Genomic DNA, 17,345 nt, shown 5'->3' on the forward strand with positions numbered 1-17,345 from the left:
AACATGTATAATATTGATTGAACAAATGTTTAAATTAAACATCTATTCTGCTTATGAGGACATTTATTTTAGGATCTTTATTGGAACAACTTCATTGACATTTCTCACTAAGGCCTTTCCAGTCACCCTCAGAAGATGCTTCCATTACTGGTCTTTTAATGGCCTCCTCCCTTGGCTCAGTCCTTGGCACATAGTAGGAACTTAATTCTTCTTGACTTATTATTCTCTGTCTAGCACTTAGCACCATGTGTGACATATAGAGTACAATTAATAAATACTTATTTGCACTCTTATTATGAACCAGGGAGCACTTGAGAACCCCATTGCTAAATATATTAAATGGAAAAAAACCATTTCTAGTTCTGCTTTAGACTTCGTGCTTGGGAATTTGGTTCAATGCCTTAAAGAACATCACCACAAGGGAGCCAATGTCCCCTCAGAAGTCATGCTACTTGGAGCAGTAGAAGGGTGTATGTCCCATTTCATTTCCTGGACTCTTCTCAAAAGGCATTGATTCAGAAGTACTGAGGATCCGAAATGCAACTTTTATTCAGATGTGTGCTGGAGATCTTGAGAGGGGACATGACTCAGATTCGTGTTTGGCTCTAGTCTGGATAAGATCAAATCAAACTGAGACCTGGGGAGAACCTTACTTCAAAAGGCCGAAGCCTTTCACCACATCTGGGGCCATCTCCAGTTGTCCTGAGCTCCATCCTGCCACTGGACCCAGCTGGCTCTGAAGGGGAAAGTGAGGCAGATGACCTTGCACAGCCCTCCCTCACTTAAATCCAAATCACTTGCAAGTCATAGCATCACCTCCCTGATATAATGGCCCTCTTTGAGAAAGGACAAACAATAATGTATAGTAAGGAAAAGTTTCCAATCCAAACAGTTAGTGGACGTGACAAAGTATTCATGTATTTGAGCCCATTTTCTTTCCCATTAGGACATAAGCTTCTTTAGAGACCTGATGAATGCAATAAGTGTTTATTAAGCTGGAAAGGATCTTAAATGTTATCTATTCCAACCCTTCTGATTTTTCAGAGGAGAAACCTAAGGCTGACTTGCCTAGTCACACAAGTGCTCTACACGTGGCAGAGCAGGAATTCCTGCCCAGATGCTCTGCATTTAACTCCAGCACCCTTTCCCTATATAATGACAAGGTTAGAATTGTTAGGACATTTCTAGATGAGAACATCCTCTTAGAGTCATCCCAAAATTGCCTCATTTATGAGGGGAAATCTAAAGTTGTCATCCTGGATATTGACTACAAGTCATAGAATGTCAAGGTTGGAAGGGACTTGGGAGAAAGAAGCGTGTGAAAGGAAATTCTTTTAGGTAACCCAAGGCTTAGCTATCCCCCCTCCTCATCTCTGCCTCTGAGAATCCTTAGTTTCCTCTCAGGCTTAGATCAAGGGCCATTTTCCAAGGATTGCCTTTCTGGATCCCCCTCAATAATCAATGCACTTTCCTTCAAAAGTTGTCTTCTATTTATTCCAGTGTGTGATTTTTGGATCTCCCCTCCCATGATTTTTCTAGTATTTATATCCCAGCACCCAGTAGAGAGTTGTAAGAAATGGTGGTCATGTCCATTGAAAGACACTAAAATTGGTGAGACTTTTGTCATCATGTAGGGCAGCGCTGAAAAGGCAACATCCACCTGACTTGCTACACCAGTAGAAAGTAATCCTTTAAGCAAGGTTACAGATAATGAGAAATAAGCTGACCCCAGCCCACCATTGCTGCATTTTATAACCAACACTTATTAGATCAGTTGATCAATCAACGAGCATTTATGAGTTGCTGCTAAGTGCCAGGCACTGTGCTCAGTACTGGGAAGTTTTTTTAAGGCCTAGTTTATTTGGACCAATGAAATGACACAGAGCCTTTTACAAAAACCTACATTGAGCCACTGAGAACACCAGAATCAAGTCTAGTCTTTTACAAAGTACAGCCCAGCACCAATGTCAGGGAAAAACTTTGTTTTAAATAACAAGCCCTTTCATTCACAACGATATAGGACATTGCATTTTTCTACATCGGTGAGTTTCGACTTGTTGACATTTTCCGAAATCATATTCGATATATTATTTGAAAAACAAAGAGTAAGAAAAATTGCCTTGAAGCTAGAAATGCCCTAGAAATGCATATTATCTTTAGACTATTCCTTGTCTGAAAGGGGAGAATTACCTAGTCATTATAAGCTTTCTTCCTTTCTAATTATGATGACATATTGAGAGATACCAAATAGATCTATTCTCTTCAGTCTGTTGGGAACACATTAAACCATTTAGTTTTAGGACCTAAATAGAGCCACATGAATTGCCTCAATTCTCTTGAATTTCTATACTTATATTTAACCGAGATGCGATAGTATTATTTATGACATGGGCAATATATTCGTGAAAGGTATATTCTTGTCCCCTGCCCTTTCCCCTAATCCTCGTCTGTTATTTATCTGTGCTCAGGCACTCAATAAAAAGGAATATGTCAGCCAGAAAATCAATCAACTATTATCACCCTGGTATTTGAAGTCTGTGATCTCATTAATGTGGGTACCATTGAAATACATGACAACCTTTCCATGACTTGGGAGACAAGACTTTTGAGTTCATGAGAGCAGAAAGAGGTATCCCTCCCGGCCACCATGATGGTCTAAAATTAGCTAGACTTGTCTTGGGACAACAGCTATGTGTGCAGGACACCAAAGGCAGCAGGATCCAAGGGGCAGGGGAAAATATCAGAGGACTGGGGTTTAAATCCCACACTGGAGCTTTGTGATCTTTGTGACCTTGGGAAACCATTGAACTTTCTGAACCTCATTGGCTCAAATGTTATGTGTGTGGGGTAGGGTGGGGAATTGGACTAAGTGACTTTTATGGCTTTTTCCAAGGCTATCTCCATGAACCAAATCTCTCCCTTAATGTTTACTACCAGTGTGATGATGAGTAATTGCTTCTTTTCTCTGAGCCTTAGTTTTCTCATCTATAAAATTAAAAGTCAAATTAGATCACCTCTAAAGGGTCTCAGAGGTCCCTCTCTATGATCCTATGACATGGAATCAAATCTTATCTTTCTCACTTACTATCTGTAGGCTTTGGAATCAGGCTCCTCAGCTCAACCAGCATCAATAAGCTCTTAATTAAGCACTCTGCTAAATGTCATCCATACAAAGAAAGGGCAAGGAACAGTCCCTCTGCTCTGGAAGCTCACTTTCTAATGGGGATGGAATGGGCCAGAGATCATGTGCCGGTAGTCTAGGCTTTGGGAACCCAGATTCACAACCAAACCACAGAAAAACATCAGAGGACTTCTTTAGCAGACAGTTAAACTTTAATCATTTCTATACATGGAATATAGTGATTAACAAGAGAAGAGTGTGACCAGGATGGAGATAGACCCGGTAATTGCACCATTCCAAAGATCATCAAAGGAACTGAGGATATCCAGCCCAGAGATGAGTGGGAACCGGATAGTTGTTTCCATTTTAGAGAAGGATTAAATTTGCTGTTTGGCCCCGGAAGACAAGACAACGAAGAAGTAAATGTAGGAGGAAACTGATTTATAATTAGAATCATCCAAGAGCAGAATGACCTTCCTCAGGAGGTAGTGGGATCACTTCCCTTCAAATAGAGGGGACAGAACCATTTATTTAGGAAAGGATAGATCTGAATCCAGAAAAAAGATCTAAGGAGACTGAACGTAAATCAACACATACTATGTTCACTTCTTTTTTCTGTTTTTTTTTTAAATCTCTCCCATGTTTTTTCCCTTTTGCTCTGATCTTTCTCTCCCAACATGATTCATAAAGCAATGTGTATCCAAAATAAATAAACTCACTACAATAAAAAAATAAATAAAAATGGACACAAGGAAGTAAAATTTGACAAACAAAAAAGGAAGTGATAGAGAAGATTCTTGCTCCAGTTTGGGTTGGAGTAAATGGACATTGGATAATAAGTTCCACAACTGTTAATGTAACCTTTATTTGCTACTTGAGCTTTTCACAAGCTAGTCCCCTATTAACTTTTCCAATTTTCTTTTATCTTACATACTCTACACTACAGTTAAACTGGACTGCTGTCTACTTCTTACATACAACATCCTTTCTCTCATCTCTAGGCTTTATACCGCCCATTTTCGTGCCTCAAATCTGATTCTTAAAAACCCTACATGTCTTTAAGGATCATTCCAAGAATCACCTCCCCAGGGAAGCTGTTCTGATTCCCCTAGATGCTAGTGCCAGCCCATCTCAAGTTACTCTCCATCTACATAGGTGTATTGATCTTGCATTTTCTGACTTAAGTTTGTTGTCTCCTCATTAAAGTATAAGCCCCCAGAGCATAGGGACTGCTTTTGCTCTTTCTTTCTTTGTACCCCAATAGTTACTACAGTGACTGGGACATAATATATGATTGTTGATTAACTGATTAATATCGGGATTGAGTCTGGAACTGGGATGTCATTGGTCTAGAGAACTCCTGGATGACCAATTCAGGTCAGCCATTTTTCTGGAATTTATAGTTAGGGGCTTGTCCAGGGTCACTATCATAAGCAAGATTTTAAACCCATCTTCTGGGCTCTATCTACTCCACCATATTGCCTCTATAGAGTAACCCAAAGTCTTAAGACAATAACAAATTATTAAACTAAGCTGAGACTGTTGGGGTCCCATATGCATTTGTGTGTGCATGTGCACGTGTGTAAGAAGGGTAGAAAGATAAAAATACAATTAAAAGGAATATTTTAAATGAAGAAATTATTTGGCTCTTTGGTCTAGTTCCATTACTAAATATCACCATCCTGGAATCTGGCCAAGTCATTCTTGGGAACACTGTCAACTCTATGGCCCCAAATATCCAGCTGTCCATCCATTTTCACTTCCATCCCCAGTCTCTCAGCCAGCTTTCACAAGTACACATTTCTTTCCTGGCCACAGACAAAGTCTCTTCCTCCAGGGAGACGTGTTCTCCATCCAACTACAAATCCTGGTTCAGGGTCAAAATGAAGGCCATCAGAACATTTGGGGTGCTTAAGAAAACTTCCTTGAAGTTTATGCATTGGGAAAGCCATCCATAAGGCTGCCATGCCACCTGATTAAATTAGAAACATTGGGTTTATTTATACAATAACTGCCATGGCTTACAGATTAGAATCCTAGAAATAATACATGTCTTATAGCAAAAAATATACATATAATAATTCTTCCTTCTATGGTTTATATAAATGTTGTATGTTTTTGACTCTCTCTCTATACATCTATACATACACACATATGTATGTGTGTATGTATAGATGTATATATATTTGTATATTTACACATATGTACTCTGGGTGTGTTTTTTGCAGAATCTGCATTTAAGACCCATAGTCCTTCATTGGTTGTTCAAGCAGGCGACAGGGATGCCAACTTTCCAAGTCTTTGGTCCTAAGCAAAGGTCACCGTTGGGGACACAAGACTGGTTTGATGCATCTTCCTTTGTGATGGACCAAGTTGGCAGGACAGTGACAGCCTGCCACACACGGCTTGTTGCAGGGGCCGATCTCGTTCCAGTTGTCGCATGTCTTGATGCATCCGGGCCCGCAGGTGTCATAGACAGCACCGTGTTTGCACTGGGTGGCTGAAAGGCAATAAAGAGGAACAGAGCGTAAGTTTTTGGAAGTCCAACTGTTAGAAATAAGACGCTTATTTCTTTGGACTCAAGGGCCTGAATCCCCTGAAATTCATTTCATTTATAAGAATTCTCATTTATCATTATAAATTCTAGCTTGAATATAAATTATAGAGATCATATAAATTATTATTTAGATTATATAGAATTATAAATTCTAGCTTGAATGTCTGCCATATTTCAGAACCATAATCATAACCCACATGGATAGGGTTGTCTCCAGCACTCCTTGTCTCCAACTTATATACTTATATAACTCACTTTATAGCCCTTATATGCCCCAATTTTCAAATGGACTCCCAGCATAGATATAGCCCCCCATTAAGAAGGAGTATACCCGTTTAATGCCCACACATGTAGGAATGTGTTTTCTCATAAGGAAGGTAGGAAGAACAACAAGTGTCTTTTAAGTACAAACATGAGGCTCTGAGATCTGTGGTGGGAAGGGGATCTCAGAAGCCACCTAGTCCCCCTTCATTGTACAGATGACAAAACTGAAGCCCCACAAGTTGAAGGGACTTCTCCAAGGTCATACAGACAATAAGAAGCAAGAAAGTGATTAGAATCCTTCTGTCTCCAGAGCCAGAGGATAGTGGAAAAACACTGGCCTATGCTGCCCACGTAATTCACTGGGAAATGTCAAGATGAATCAAACAATCATCACAACATCTCCTTCTCCTGAGGAGGCTGCAGTCTTCTGGGGAGATAGGACATTTGTATACAGATGAATAAGGAAAATGCAAAAATGAGCTAAAGGTATAAAAACAATTCATATTTAACAAATGAGAAAATTGAGATTTACAATGGCTTCCTGACTCAACCAGGTTCAATATATGAAGGAAGTATCTGAGGCCAGATTTGAATTCAGGACTTCCTTACGCCAAACCTAGTGCACTATCCACTATGCCATCCTCTGTCTATTTAGAGAGAACTTTTTTAAGGTATAGAAAGTAAATAAAAATCATTTCATGTCCTCAGAGGAGCAGAATAGGGCTGCTCTTCAACAATATTTGTGAAAGCAAAATCTTTCTCATATATCCTAAGGCATATTGATTGGACATCCAAAAGGCCTGCGTGATTTTTTAACAAAGTAGATGTTTGCAAACTAAATTGAACAGTGTTAGTCTGCCAGGCCTGGGGTAGCAAGACCCAAGTTCAAATATGGCCTTAAATATTTATTAGCTGGTGACCCTGGGCAAGTCACTTAATCCTTCTTGTCTCAATTCCCTCATCTACAAAATGAATTGAACAAAGAAATGACAAAGTGTTTGAATATATCTGCCAAAAAAAAACCCAGATAGGGTCACTAAGAGTCATAAGTGAACAACACTTTCTCATCACTGACTGTTCTGGGCCGTGTGCTGGGAAGAGAGAAAGACCTAGATAACCAGTCAGCCAACAAATACATTTCTTAAGTGTCTACCATGCACTAGATCCCATGCTAGGAATACAGAAAAGAAGGAAATATCCCCTGCCCTCATAAGTAGAGACAGATGAGTTGAAGAAGGGATAAAGAGTATTGCACTTGGAGTCAGGAAAATCTGAATTAAAATCTTCCCTCAAATACTTACTACCTGTGTGATAATGGGCAAGACACTTAAGCTCTCATCCTCAGTTTTCTCATCTATAAAATGGGTATCATGATGGCACCTACTTAACAGAACTTGTTGTAAGCATCATATAAGCTAACTCTGATACCTTGAAAACTTTAAAGGACCACCTGATTCCAGCATTTAAGCAGATACAAAATAAAGACCAAGAGAAGAAGCAAGTATTAATTCAGTGTCAAAAGCTCTGCCCCTTCTCTCGAGCAGTATTTGATGGATTCTGAAAATGTCAGTAATGTGGAGCTCTATTAGAGTGGGAGTTTCCTACCCTGATGGGGATCTCAACTGGTCCATAACAAGTGGGAGAGGATTTCAAGCCTTTCCATAGCTAAAAATTTCACTCTCTGAGGTCCATTCAGGGAGACACTTCTTGAAGAACGTCAGCCCTCTATTTACATGGCAGGCACGCAGTCTGACATTGAGCCGTGACATCGTGACCTTCCAGCTCAGCAGAACCGGCCAGAGCTCCGGTTTCCTCAGCATTGCCTTCAATAGTCACGGAGCACCCTCAGATCGTGAGGAAGGACTCGGGTGGAAAAACCATCCATTTTCCTACTGGCACGCATATCAGCAAAGCACTCTCTTCCAAGTCATCTCAAATCAAAGCAGAGATGCTACAGATCACCTCAGCCTAGTTCCAGGATCCAAGACAGAATGATCTGGTATTTAAAGCCCTTCTCAATCTGGTCTCTTCCCACATTTCTTATCCTTTATTCCCCTCCATCTGTTCTCTAATCCAATGATTCACCAGCACTGACCTTCTTGCTATATACTACATCTCCATCTCCATCATGCTTTGTCTGTCTCCTCTTCCTGGAATGCCTTCTCTTTGCTCGCCTCCACCTCCTCATTTCCTTCAAGACTCAGCTCAAATCCCTTCTTATAGAGGAGACCTTTCTTTCCTAGCACCCCCAGTTGCTAGGGACTTCTTTCTGAGACTACCTCCTACCAATATATGTATTTGTATACGTGTGAGCATGTAACTATAGCTCACATTTATATTGTATTTGTTGGATGCTAGACACTGTCATAAGCACTTTACAATTATTATCTCATCTGATTCTCACTAGAGCCCTGAGAGATCAAGTGCTGTAATCACCATATAGATTTTACAGATAAGGAAACTGAGGTAAATAGTTAAACCCAGGGTCACACATCTAGTAGGTGCCAAAAGATTTGATCTCAGATTTACCCGACTTCAGGATGTTTCATTATTTATGCATATATTTAGTTATTTATTTGCAGATTGTTTCCCCCATTATCATGTGAGCTCTCTGAGGGCAGGAACTATATTTTTGCCTTTCTCTGGATCTCCAGTGCTTTGCACACAGTAAGTGTTTAATAAGTTCTTCTTGTCAAAAGAATACAAATTCTAGCAGATTTTGCTTCTCTGGAAAAGTCCAGAAGCTGACTTTGGGTCTACAGTGAAAAGGTGACCATCGGGGGATGAATTTATTGGTCCCAGGTCTTTATGGAGACTACTGATAAAATCATGTGAGAAGGATCCAGAGCTGCAATAACAGAGAGGAGACCAAGGCCCACAAAATACCAGAACTTTCAAAGCTTTGAACTCTAAGTAACAGAACAGAAACTTCAGCTCAACCCTTCTCATTTGTGATTCAGCTGGCAACAACAGCATACATGGCTAAATACTGTGTAATTGGAGAGCTGGAAGACAATGGCTGGTGTTCAAGCTAGCGGGCTTTGGTTTTCGTCTTCCAAATTATAAATTCATAGCAGTTACAGAACATGCCCTTTCTGACTTAAGTCAATTAACAGGAAGGCGATCAGAACCGTAAAATGAGATTCTGTGAAGGCTACTCAAGTAACTGTCACTCTATAAAAAAGCAGATGAGAAAAGTGGTTTTGTTACCCAAAGAGTACTCAATTATCTTCTGACATAAATTCTCATTTCTTATAAGGAAATTGTCTGCTTGGCTCATAGGATGTTGGGAAAATATTTGCAAAAAACATCTGAATAAAATCAGTTCCATAAGAGTACTTAGCATGACCCCATTTTTTTCTACATACAATTCTAATTTCTGCTTTTAACACTGTTGTGCGTCCTCCACTGATACTCTGATTTCTCATTGGACCATCAAGGTGACCTTGGGTTCTCAAAGACTCCCAACCCCTTCATTGTTCAGAAGACCATTTTCTACATCCCCAAATATAGCAAAATACATCCTTAGCTAACCATCTCTTAGGATAAGTCTCTCTAGACGTGGTTATATTGGTACTCATATGCTCAAAAATGGAGTGAGAAATCTTAGTGAATGTCAAAGTAATACTCCTCCTTTTGCATCTGAGGGAACTTAGGCTCAGAATTAATTTACATGATATTAGATTTGGAGGAGGTTTGGACCTCAGAGGCCATCTAATCCAACCCCCTTATTTTATTGATGTGGAAAGTGAGAGGTTAGTGATTTATCCGTTCTCACGGAAAATAACAGAGATGGGAGTTTGTAAACATACATGCACAAAATCCATTAGACTTTCATGCAATTTATACTTGTCCAATGTCATCATGCATCTAAATCTATTTCTATCTATGCACATTTTTCCTGTGTGTAAATATGCTGGAATAGGTTGGAGCCATAGAGAAAACAGAAATCTGAAGACGTGGGGCTTGGGTAAATAAGGTCACATAGTCCTTGTCAATTCCAGGCACATAGAATTAGCTGAAGAAAATATTCTGCATTCTAATGCCAATAGAATGAAATCCCTAGATTAAAAGCAGCCTTCGCTAACAAGACCCATGCTATTACAGCTGTCTGTGAAACTAGGCGATTGACTTCTTTCACTTTCACAACATTCATGGATTTCTTTGCAGTGATGATCAGTCATCCATTTGTGAGCCTTAAAAATATTCAAAATCACCTCATTGATAAGAAGAGGGGAGAGAGGAAATGCTGGAGAGACAGACAGAGACACAGAGAGAACAGTTTATGAATCCCAGGTCTTTTTATCTAAAATAAAGTAATATATGTCGAGTAGATAAGTCAAAAGTCATTCTCAGAGTCCATTCCCTGATGTCAAGGTACTCTGCTGCCATCTCCACAAGCTAATTTCTGCCCTTTATTAAAGGGTATTTAGCTATCCAATATTTGGTTCTATGCATGAAAACATATTCTTTTAGGAAGGACATTAAAACATGATGGTTGGAGCAGTAGGCTTGGAGTTATGGAGACGTGGGTTCCAATCTAACTCAGTGATGCTCCCTCATCAGGGTTATTTAATCTATTTCAATCTCAGTTTCCTCTTCTGTAAAATGGGGATAACTATCTGACCTGCCTTAATTCAATATGCTGAGCATTTATTAAGCAACTACTATTTGGAAGGCTCCCTGCTAAAGTCTGAGGTTATAAAAACAAGAAATAAACAATCCCTGCCTTCAAAGAATTCATTTTCTATTAAAAAAAATTTGCTCAGGTAAAAGAACATAAAATATACAAAAAGTTGAATCAGGAGTAGAAAGATTGTTAACAGCTAGAGGGATTCTGGAAAAGTTTTTGTTAAAGTGTCTTGTACCTTTCCCATGGTGGAGATGAAAATACATGGACTAGGAGATACCACAGTTAGCTGGATTCCAAACTATCAGGTTGGTCAGACAAAAAGAGAAGTTTTAAATGATTAAATTGTATGTACAGCAGGTCTCCAGTGGAGTACCACAGAGATCTACACTTGGCTCTAAAATATTTTTAATCATTGACTTGGGTTTATTACAGATGGAACAAAACTGGAATGGATAGTCAAAGTTCAGATCCAAAAAGTTACAGTATTATTGAGCTGAATCTAATAAAATACATTCAATAAGTGTAAGGTGAATTCATAAAAACAAGATGGAAGAGACAGAGTTAGAGAGTGGTTTTTAGAAAAAAGATCTGAGGGTTTAGTGGATGCAGGCTTGATAAGGAGCAACATGGTATAACAGCCAAAGAAGTGAAGTGAATGATGGGATAGCTTTTGGAAGCAAGACAATGTATACCTCTGTACAATGTTCTTAGTAGACATTCTCTGGAACATTGTGTTTGGGGATGGAGGACTTAAGATTGATAAGTTGGTGAGTGGTCCAAGAGGAGCAATCAGGATGATGAGAAGGATCTTGAGACTAACCTATGTGTACAAACTGAAGGAACTGTCGGGTGTTTAATCTGGAGAAAAGAAAACTCAAAGGGGACATAAGAGAAGTCAGGAAGATTACATGAAGAATGGTTTAGACTTCTTCTCTTTGTCCCAAAGGACATAACTAGGAACATGGATGTAAGCTGTACCGTGGTAAATTTAGGCTCAATGCCAGGAAAAACTCCCTAATTGTGATGGCTCTTCCAAAGTGGAATAAGCTGACTTGGAAGCCAATGGTCTCCTTGGGCATCTTCAGGAAAGAGGTTCAACAAGGGATCATCTATTGGGTATATAATTCAGAGGATTTCTTTGGTGTATTGATTGGGCTAGTAAGCAACTGAGGTTTCTTCCAGCCCAGGAATTCTGTGATTCTACGAATCAGGAAAGCTCATTCTTGGAGGTACCACTTTCCTACCTCATTGGGGTTATTGGAAAGTATGGTACATTGGATAGAGCATTGGCTCTTGACCACATACTATTACCATTCAGTCATTTCAGTCTTATCTGACTCTTCATGACCCAATTTGGGATTTTCTTGGCAAAGTTATTTTAGCAGTTTGTCATTCCTTTCTCCAGCTCATTTGATATAGGAGCACACTGAGGCAAACAGGGTAAAGTGACTTGCCCAGGGTTACACAGCTATAAGTGTCTGAAGCTAGATTTGAATTCAGAATAATGAGTCTTTCTGACTCTAGGCCCAGTGTTAGACACCAAGTTGCCTTTGAATCACAGGGCTAGGGTTCAAATACTCCCTCTATTGTTTTTACCTGCTGATCCCAGATAAGTCCCTTAACCTCTTTGGGCCTCAGTTTCTCCAGCTATAAATTGAGGGAGTTGGATTAGTTGACACTTTAGAAGCCATCTTGTCTACAGTGAGCAGATTTTAGAGGTGGAGGGTGGACCCTGGCCCTTCAGTCTTCTTGCCTACTCTTCTAGCCCATGCTGCTTTCAATTACTAGTGACAGGATTAATTGGTAAGGATTAAGTGCTATAGAGACACCAGTTATTATTCTTCCTTAGCCTGCTTCTTTCTTGCTTCCTCTGGTTTTGTCATCTGTCCTTCATTCACTAATGGGCAGTTAATTTTTCAGACCCTTTTCTTTTTCATTCTTTGGACACTGGGCAAAGAGATTCCAATGTGTATTGAAGAGCCTTTGGACATCAATAGTTAGCATTTATATATGACTTCATGGTTAACAAATTATGTCCCAGCCAAGAGCTTTTTGAAGCCAAGGTTATAAGGATGGTTGTCATCCATTTATGGAAGCTCAGAGAAATGAAATTATTTGCCCAGGGTCACACTGCTCAGAGGTAGCTACCGTCACCTGATTTCATATCTCTTGCTCTTTTTTATTTTCCCCTGAGGCTGGGGTTAAGTGACTTGCCCAGGGTCACACAGCTAGGAAGTGTTAAGTGTCTGAGACCAGATTTGAACTCAGGTCCTCCTGAATTCAAAGCTGGTGCTGCTCCATCCACTGTGCCTCCTAGTTGTCCCCTATTGTCTTTTCATTGAGCCAAATTACCTCTGATCAATAGCAAACTAAGAATTGTCATGAAAACATTGGGCCAGATATTGTTTTTCTTCTTGTTCCCCATATCATCTTTCAATAAGACACAACTTTGAAGGAACAGAAAGAAAGGGAAGGGATGATGATTTTATACCTGCCTTTGATTTATGTGCCCTGCTCTTCCACTCCTACCCTCTTTGCTAAATCCTCTTTGGAAGTTGAGGTAGATCACAAATAATTTTTTAAAAATAAATTACATAAAAGCAAAAATGACCTCTTACTTTGTATTTCCCCCATAATTAGCACAGAGCTTTGCCCCTTAGCCAATGGCTATTGAACTAATGAAAAACATTTTCAAAAAAAAACAAAACTGAGAACTGAACTGAACAATGTGCTCATGTGGAAGTAGCATAAGTGTATAAGGTCCTTGAGGGCAGGAGTTATTTTGTGAATTGGGGACTTTTTTTCAGGTGCCTGACATAAAACCTAACACATAATGGGCAATTAATAAATGCTAAGTGATTGATTGATGTTCAATCCTCTCAGTAAACATAAGCCTTTTGTTGAATAGAGAAACCTTTTTGTTTTGGTCTTTGCATCTCCTGTGCCCAGCATAGTGGCCAGCACATTGTAGGTGACCAGAATTGATTGAATAGCTGTCAATACCATCGAATGTAAACTTCTCAGAGACAGGGGCTCTTTTACTTTTGTCTTTGACTCTCTGTACTTAGGGCAGTACTTGTAGTAGATCCTTAATGCTTCTTTAATTGAATTGAGTTGAAAGTAGGAAAGCAGGAGGATGCCAGAAAGCTATGGGTGGTGATTTCTTTCTGAACTTGGCGTATGAGCAGTCCCATGGGCCCCAAGAGTAATTCTACAGAGCTCTAACTCATCAGACCATACCGATCCTGCTGTAATGCAGCCTGTCCCCGTTTCCCCTTGGATAGATAATGGAGAATGAACGTTACAGCCTGATAAACTTTAACACAGGCTCTAAGCTTGGTGAAGGGAAACTGGGCTTGATTAATAATGGGGAAAAATTACTGAAGCAAAGGGTCTGGAAGTGGCTCAGGGATTAAATTCTTGATCCCAGCAATTGTAGAGCAACAGAAGGAGGGAAGTGGTGCAGAGGCTGGATGAGCTGGATAAGAATTGTGCCTCCTTTGTGGCCCCTCAGAGTTCTGACCAGCAGCCAATAAAGGTACTCCATGTGTAGAACCAGAGCTGAGCTCCTTAAGGCAAATGAGAGAGCTGTCCATGGTCTGAAAGTAGTAGCATCTTGGGCATTCTGATCATAGCTAATGTATCTATTACCTTTCATATCAAGGAGGATCTTAGAGCAGAAGACTTAAGCTGAGGCAACCCAACAAAAGGTCAGCTTTATCCTCAACTTCCCTTCCCAATGCTTACTTATTCACATAATCTAATATATAATCAAACAATTCCAATAAACTGAATTTTGCTTCAAATACAAAAAGGCCAGGAATTAATTAGAAATAGTTTTATATATAAGGTTACATAGCAAATTCAATTTTTGACTAAGTATTCCTATAACTGGGGGCTCAGAGCAATGGTGAATGAATGCAGAATTTTTTCATCTACAATGAACTCCCTAAAGCCAAAGATGAAGGAATCAAGTGGGCCATTCTATTTGTCCCCTAGGCTTAAAATGAAGTCTGGTGTAGTGGATAGGGTATCCTCCCTAGAGTCAGAAACACCTGAGTGGAGGCTGGATTTGAACCTCTTACCCTTACTAGCTGTCCAACCCTGGGCAAGTCAATTAATACCTTCCCCTAGTTTCAGATCTGTAAAATAAGCTGGAGAAGGAAATGGCCAACAAAACCCCAACGGGATGACAAGTTAGTCGTGACTGACAATGACTAACCAACAAAGCTTTAAAATAAGCTAATTATTATAATAGGTGTTCCACAAGTACTGCTAATAGAAATATTGGAGGCAACGGCATGGCACAGTAGAAAGAGGGGGGTTGTTTCCCCTGATATAATGCTATTTTCTTGAGGACAGCATTCATTTTGGTTTTATCTCTATATTCCTAGTACCTAGCACAGTGCCTGACACATAGGCGTTTATTAAATGCTTCTTGAATGAATGAATGAGGGAATGAAGGCCAAGATTGGGTTCATGGCAAATGGGTTTGTAAGTGTATGGAGGTGCACAATGCGTCTCATGATATAATTATTGACACCCATGGAATAGTGGGAAATCACTTGTTTTGAATCAGGAGAATAGGGGGATCAAATCCTGCCTAAACCACTTATGGCCCGGCTTTGGGCAAATCTGAATCTCAGTTTCCTCTAGTGTTAATTGATGAATGAGAAGAATTAATAACCTGCCATTGATAATTGAATATTATATCTTCCAAGAAATTTCTAAAGCGACAATGGTCATTTCAGTGCTGTACTCTAGACTAGCCTCTTGGATATCCCTTGTTCATTTCACATTTCCTCTCCTTTTCACCAAGAGCCTTCCCAGGTTTTGGACCTTGGTGACATTGTCATTCAATGCCTTCAGTGTTGTCCCAAACCAAAGGATTCAAGCACTAAGTAAATGATTTTCTATTATAACCCAGGATTCTAATGCTCAATACATCACTCTATACATAACTGGAACTACAATTGAGCTTTGAAAATGTAGCTGATTTCTAAGCTCCCAAGGGGCCACTAGTCCAATGTCCTCTTTTACCCAGAAGGAAACTCATTACTATTGAGTTTTAGTGATTTGCCCAATGTCACACCAGTCCTACGTGGTAGAATCAGTGATCAAAAGCAGATTGTTGGCCTCCAAACCCGGCCTTCTTTCTACAGGATCAAGAAGTTTTTGATGATAAGCCTGGAACTCTGTTAAGATCTAATTGTCATCAAATACCTCTTCTTAAGTGGTCTATGCCCTTCTCAGTGACAGCTTCCTGCCTTTTCAAATGGCAGATTTTAAGTGGGCCCATGCTCGACTTATTGATCTCAGCCACTTTTCCCTTTCTTCTGACAGGATGAAAATGTGAGGGACTCCTCCCCCAGTGAAGTCGCACAGGCTCCCTTACCTGCACAGTGCTGCTCCGGCCTCCAGTGGACTTTGGCCCCCTCTCTTTGGCACGCTCGGGCATAGGCCAGGAAGGATTCACAATAGCAGTTTTTATGGACCGGACATTCGCACATGTCTGTCACACAGGACCTGTGCGGAGACAGTGGACAAAGATAAACATCAGAATTCCCTCAACCATCCCATGGCCCATAGCACCTTCCATGCCCGAAATGCACTCTTCTCTCTTCTGCCTTTTAGCATCTCTCACTCCTTTCTAGACTCAATTCAAGGAAGAACTTACATGTGGAACCTTTTTTTTTTCTGCTTCTCCTAATTGTTAATAATTTTACATCCGAATATGGACTTCTACCATAGAATGTAAAATGCTTAAGGACAGAAATTGTTGTATTTGGCTAGAAGTGTTTGTGCCATTAGCACTTAGCCCACACAGTTCCTGGTATATAGTATGCACTTAGCAAATGCTTGTTGAATGAATAATAGATAACAATATTTATGAAGACTCTCCTTGAAAAAGGTTCTACATATCACTACTGCTGCTGCTGCTGCTGCTGCTGCTGCTACTACTACTACTCCCACTCCCACTACTATCGTTATTTACATTTTACTGATGAGGAAACTGAAACAGAGACATTAAATGAATGACCTTACCTGCCTAAGGTAAATAGTTAATCAATGGAAGATTTAGCACTTGACCAAGTCCTCTGACAACAGATCCTCACTCTCCACAACACCATGATCATTTCTCTTGGTCTACCATCCTTGAGGTCTGTGATCTGAACACACCCACTGGACTGAGGCAAGTTGGAGAGCTAAATCATTCATAAAATGTATGGCTGTTCTACAAAGGCTGGATCCTTTTGGGAACAACATGGCAAGAGAGTCCTTGAGTTTTATGGAGAGTCATAAACAGCAGTTGTGTTTTGGGGATAAGTGCAATTATAGGAAAGAGAAATTATAGCATGGGCGAAGGATAACCCCCATTAGTGGAAGGTAGGGATGGCTTTTGGAAAAAAAAAGCTGGCTGGGAACCAAAATGGTAGAATAAGCAGTAAGTTCCCCAATATTCACCATCAAAGAACTATAAAATAGATCTTTAAAATAATGCCTGGAACAGTAGAATTTTATAAAATATGGGTGAAACAATCTTTTATCTCAAATAAAATCTGAAAGACTTTAAGGAAAGCACTATCTCATTCAGGTAAAGGAGGAGTGCAGTACAGGAGAGGAAGCATTCTAGCATGTCAGCAGCAAGTCCTATTTTAGCAAACCAACAGTAGATCCTGAACCCCAATGCAGTGGAGCAGGCAAACACCAATCCCAGGACCTTCCTGGTCACATCTATCAGTATAGCCAGGAGAATGAATAGATACTAG

The 17,345-nt window shown here is 40.0% G+C and overlaps 1 protein-coding gene across 1 annotated transcript in view; it reads right to left on the reverse strand.

The window, feature by feature from the left end:
- Positions 1-4,384: 4,384 nt before the first annotated feature.
- BMPER (BMP binding endothelial regulator) overlaps positions 4,385-17,345 on the reverse strand; it is a 270,307-nt gene continuing 257,346 nt past the window's right edge. Inside the window, exons 14-15 of the mRNA XM_074284311.1 lie at positions 15,971-16,101; positions 4,385-5,621 (exon numbers count right to left, since the gene is read on the reverse strand). Of these exons, the coding sequence (XP_074140412.1) occupies positions 5,440-5,621; positions 15,971-16,101 (313 nt within the window). The 3' untranslated portion in view covers positions 4,385-5,439. The remainder of the gene's footprint in view (positions 5,622-15,970; positions 16,102-17,345) is intronic.

This window comes from Sminthopsis crassicaudata, chromosome 1 (genome assembly GCF_048593235.1).
Source record: "Sminthopsis crassicaudata isolate SCR6 chromosome 1, ASM4859323v1, whole genome shotgun sequence".
Lineage (NCBI taxonomy): Eukaryota > Metazoa > Chordata > Mammalia > Dasyuromorphia > Dasyuridae > Sminthopsis > Sminthopsis crassicaudata.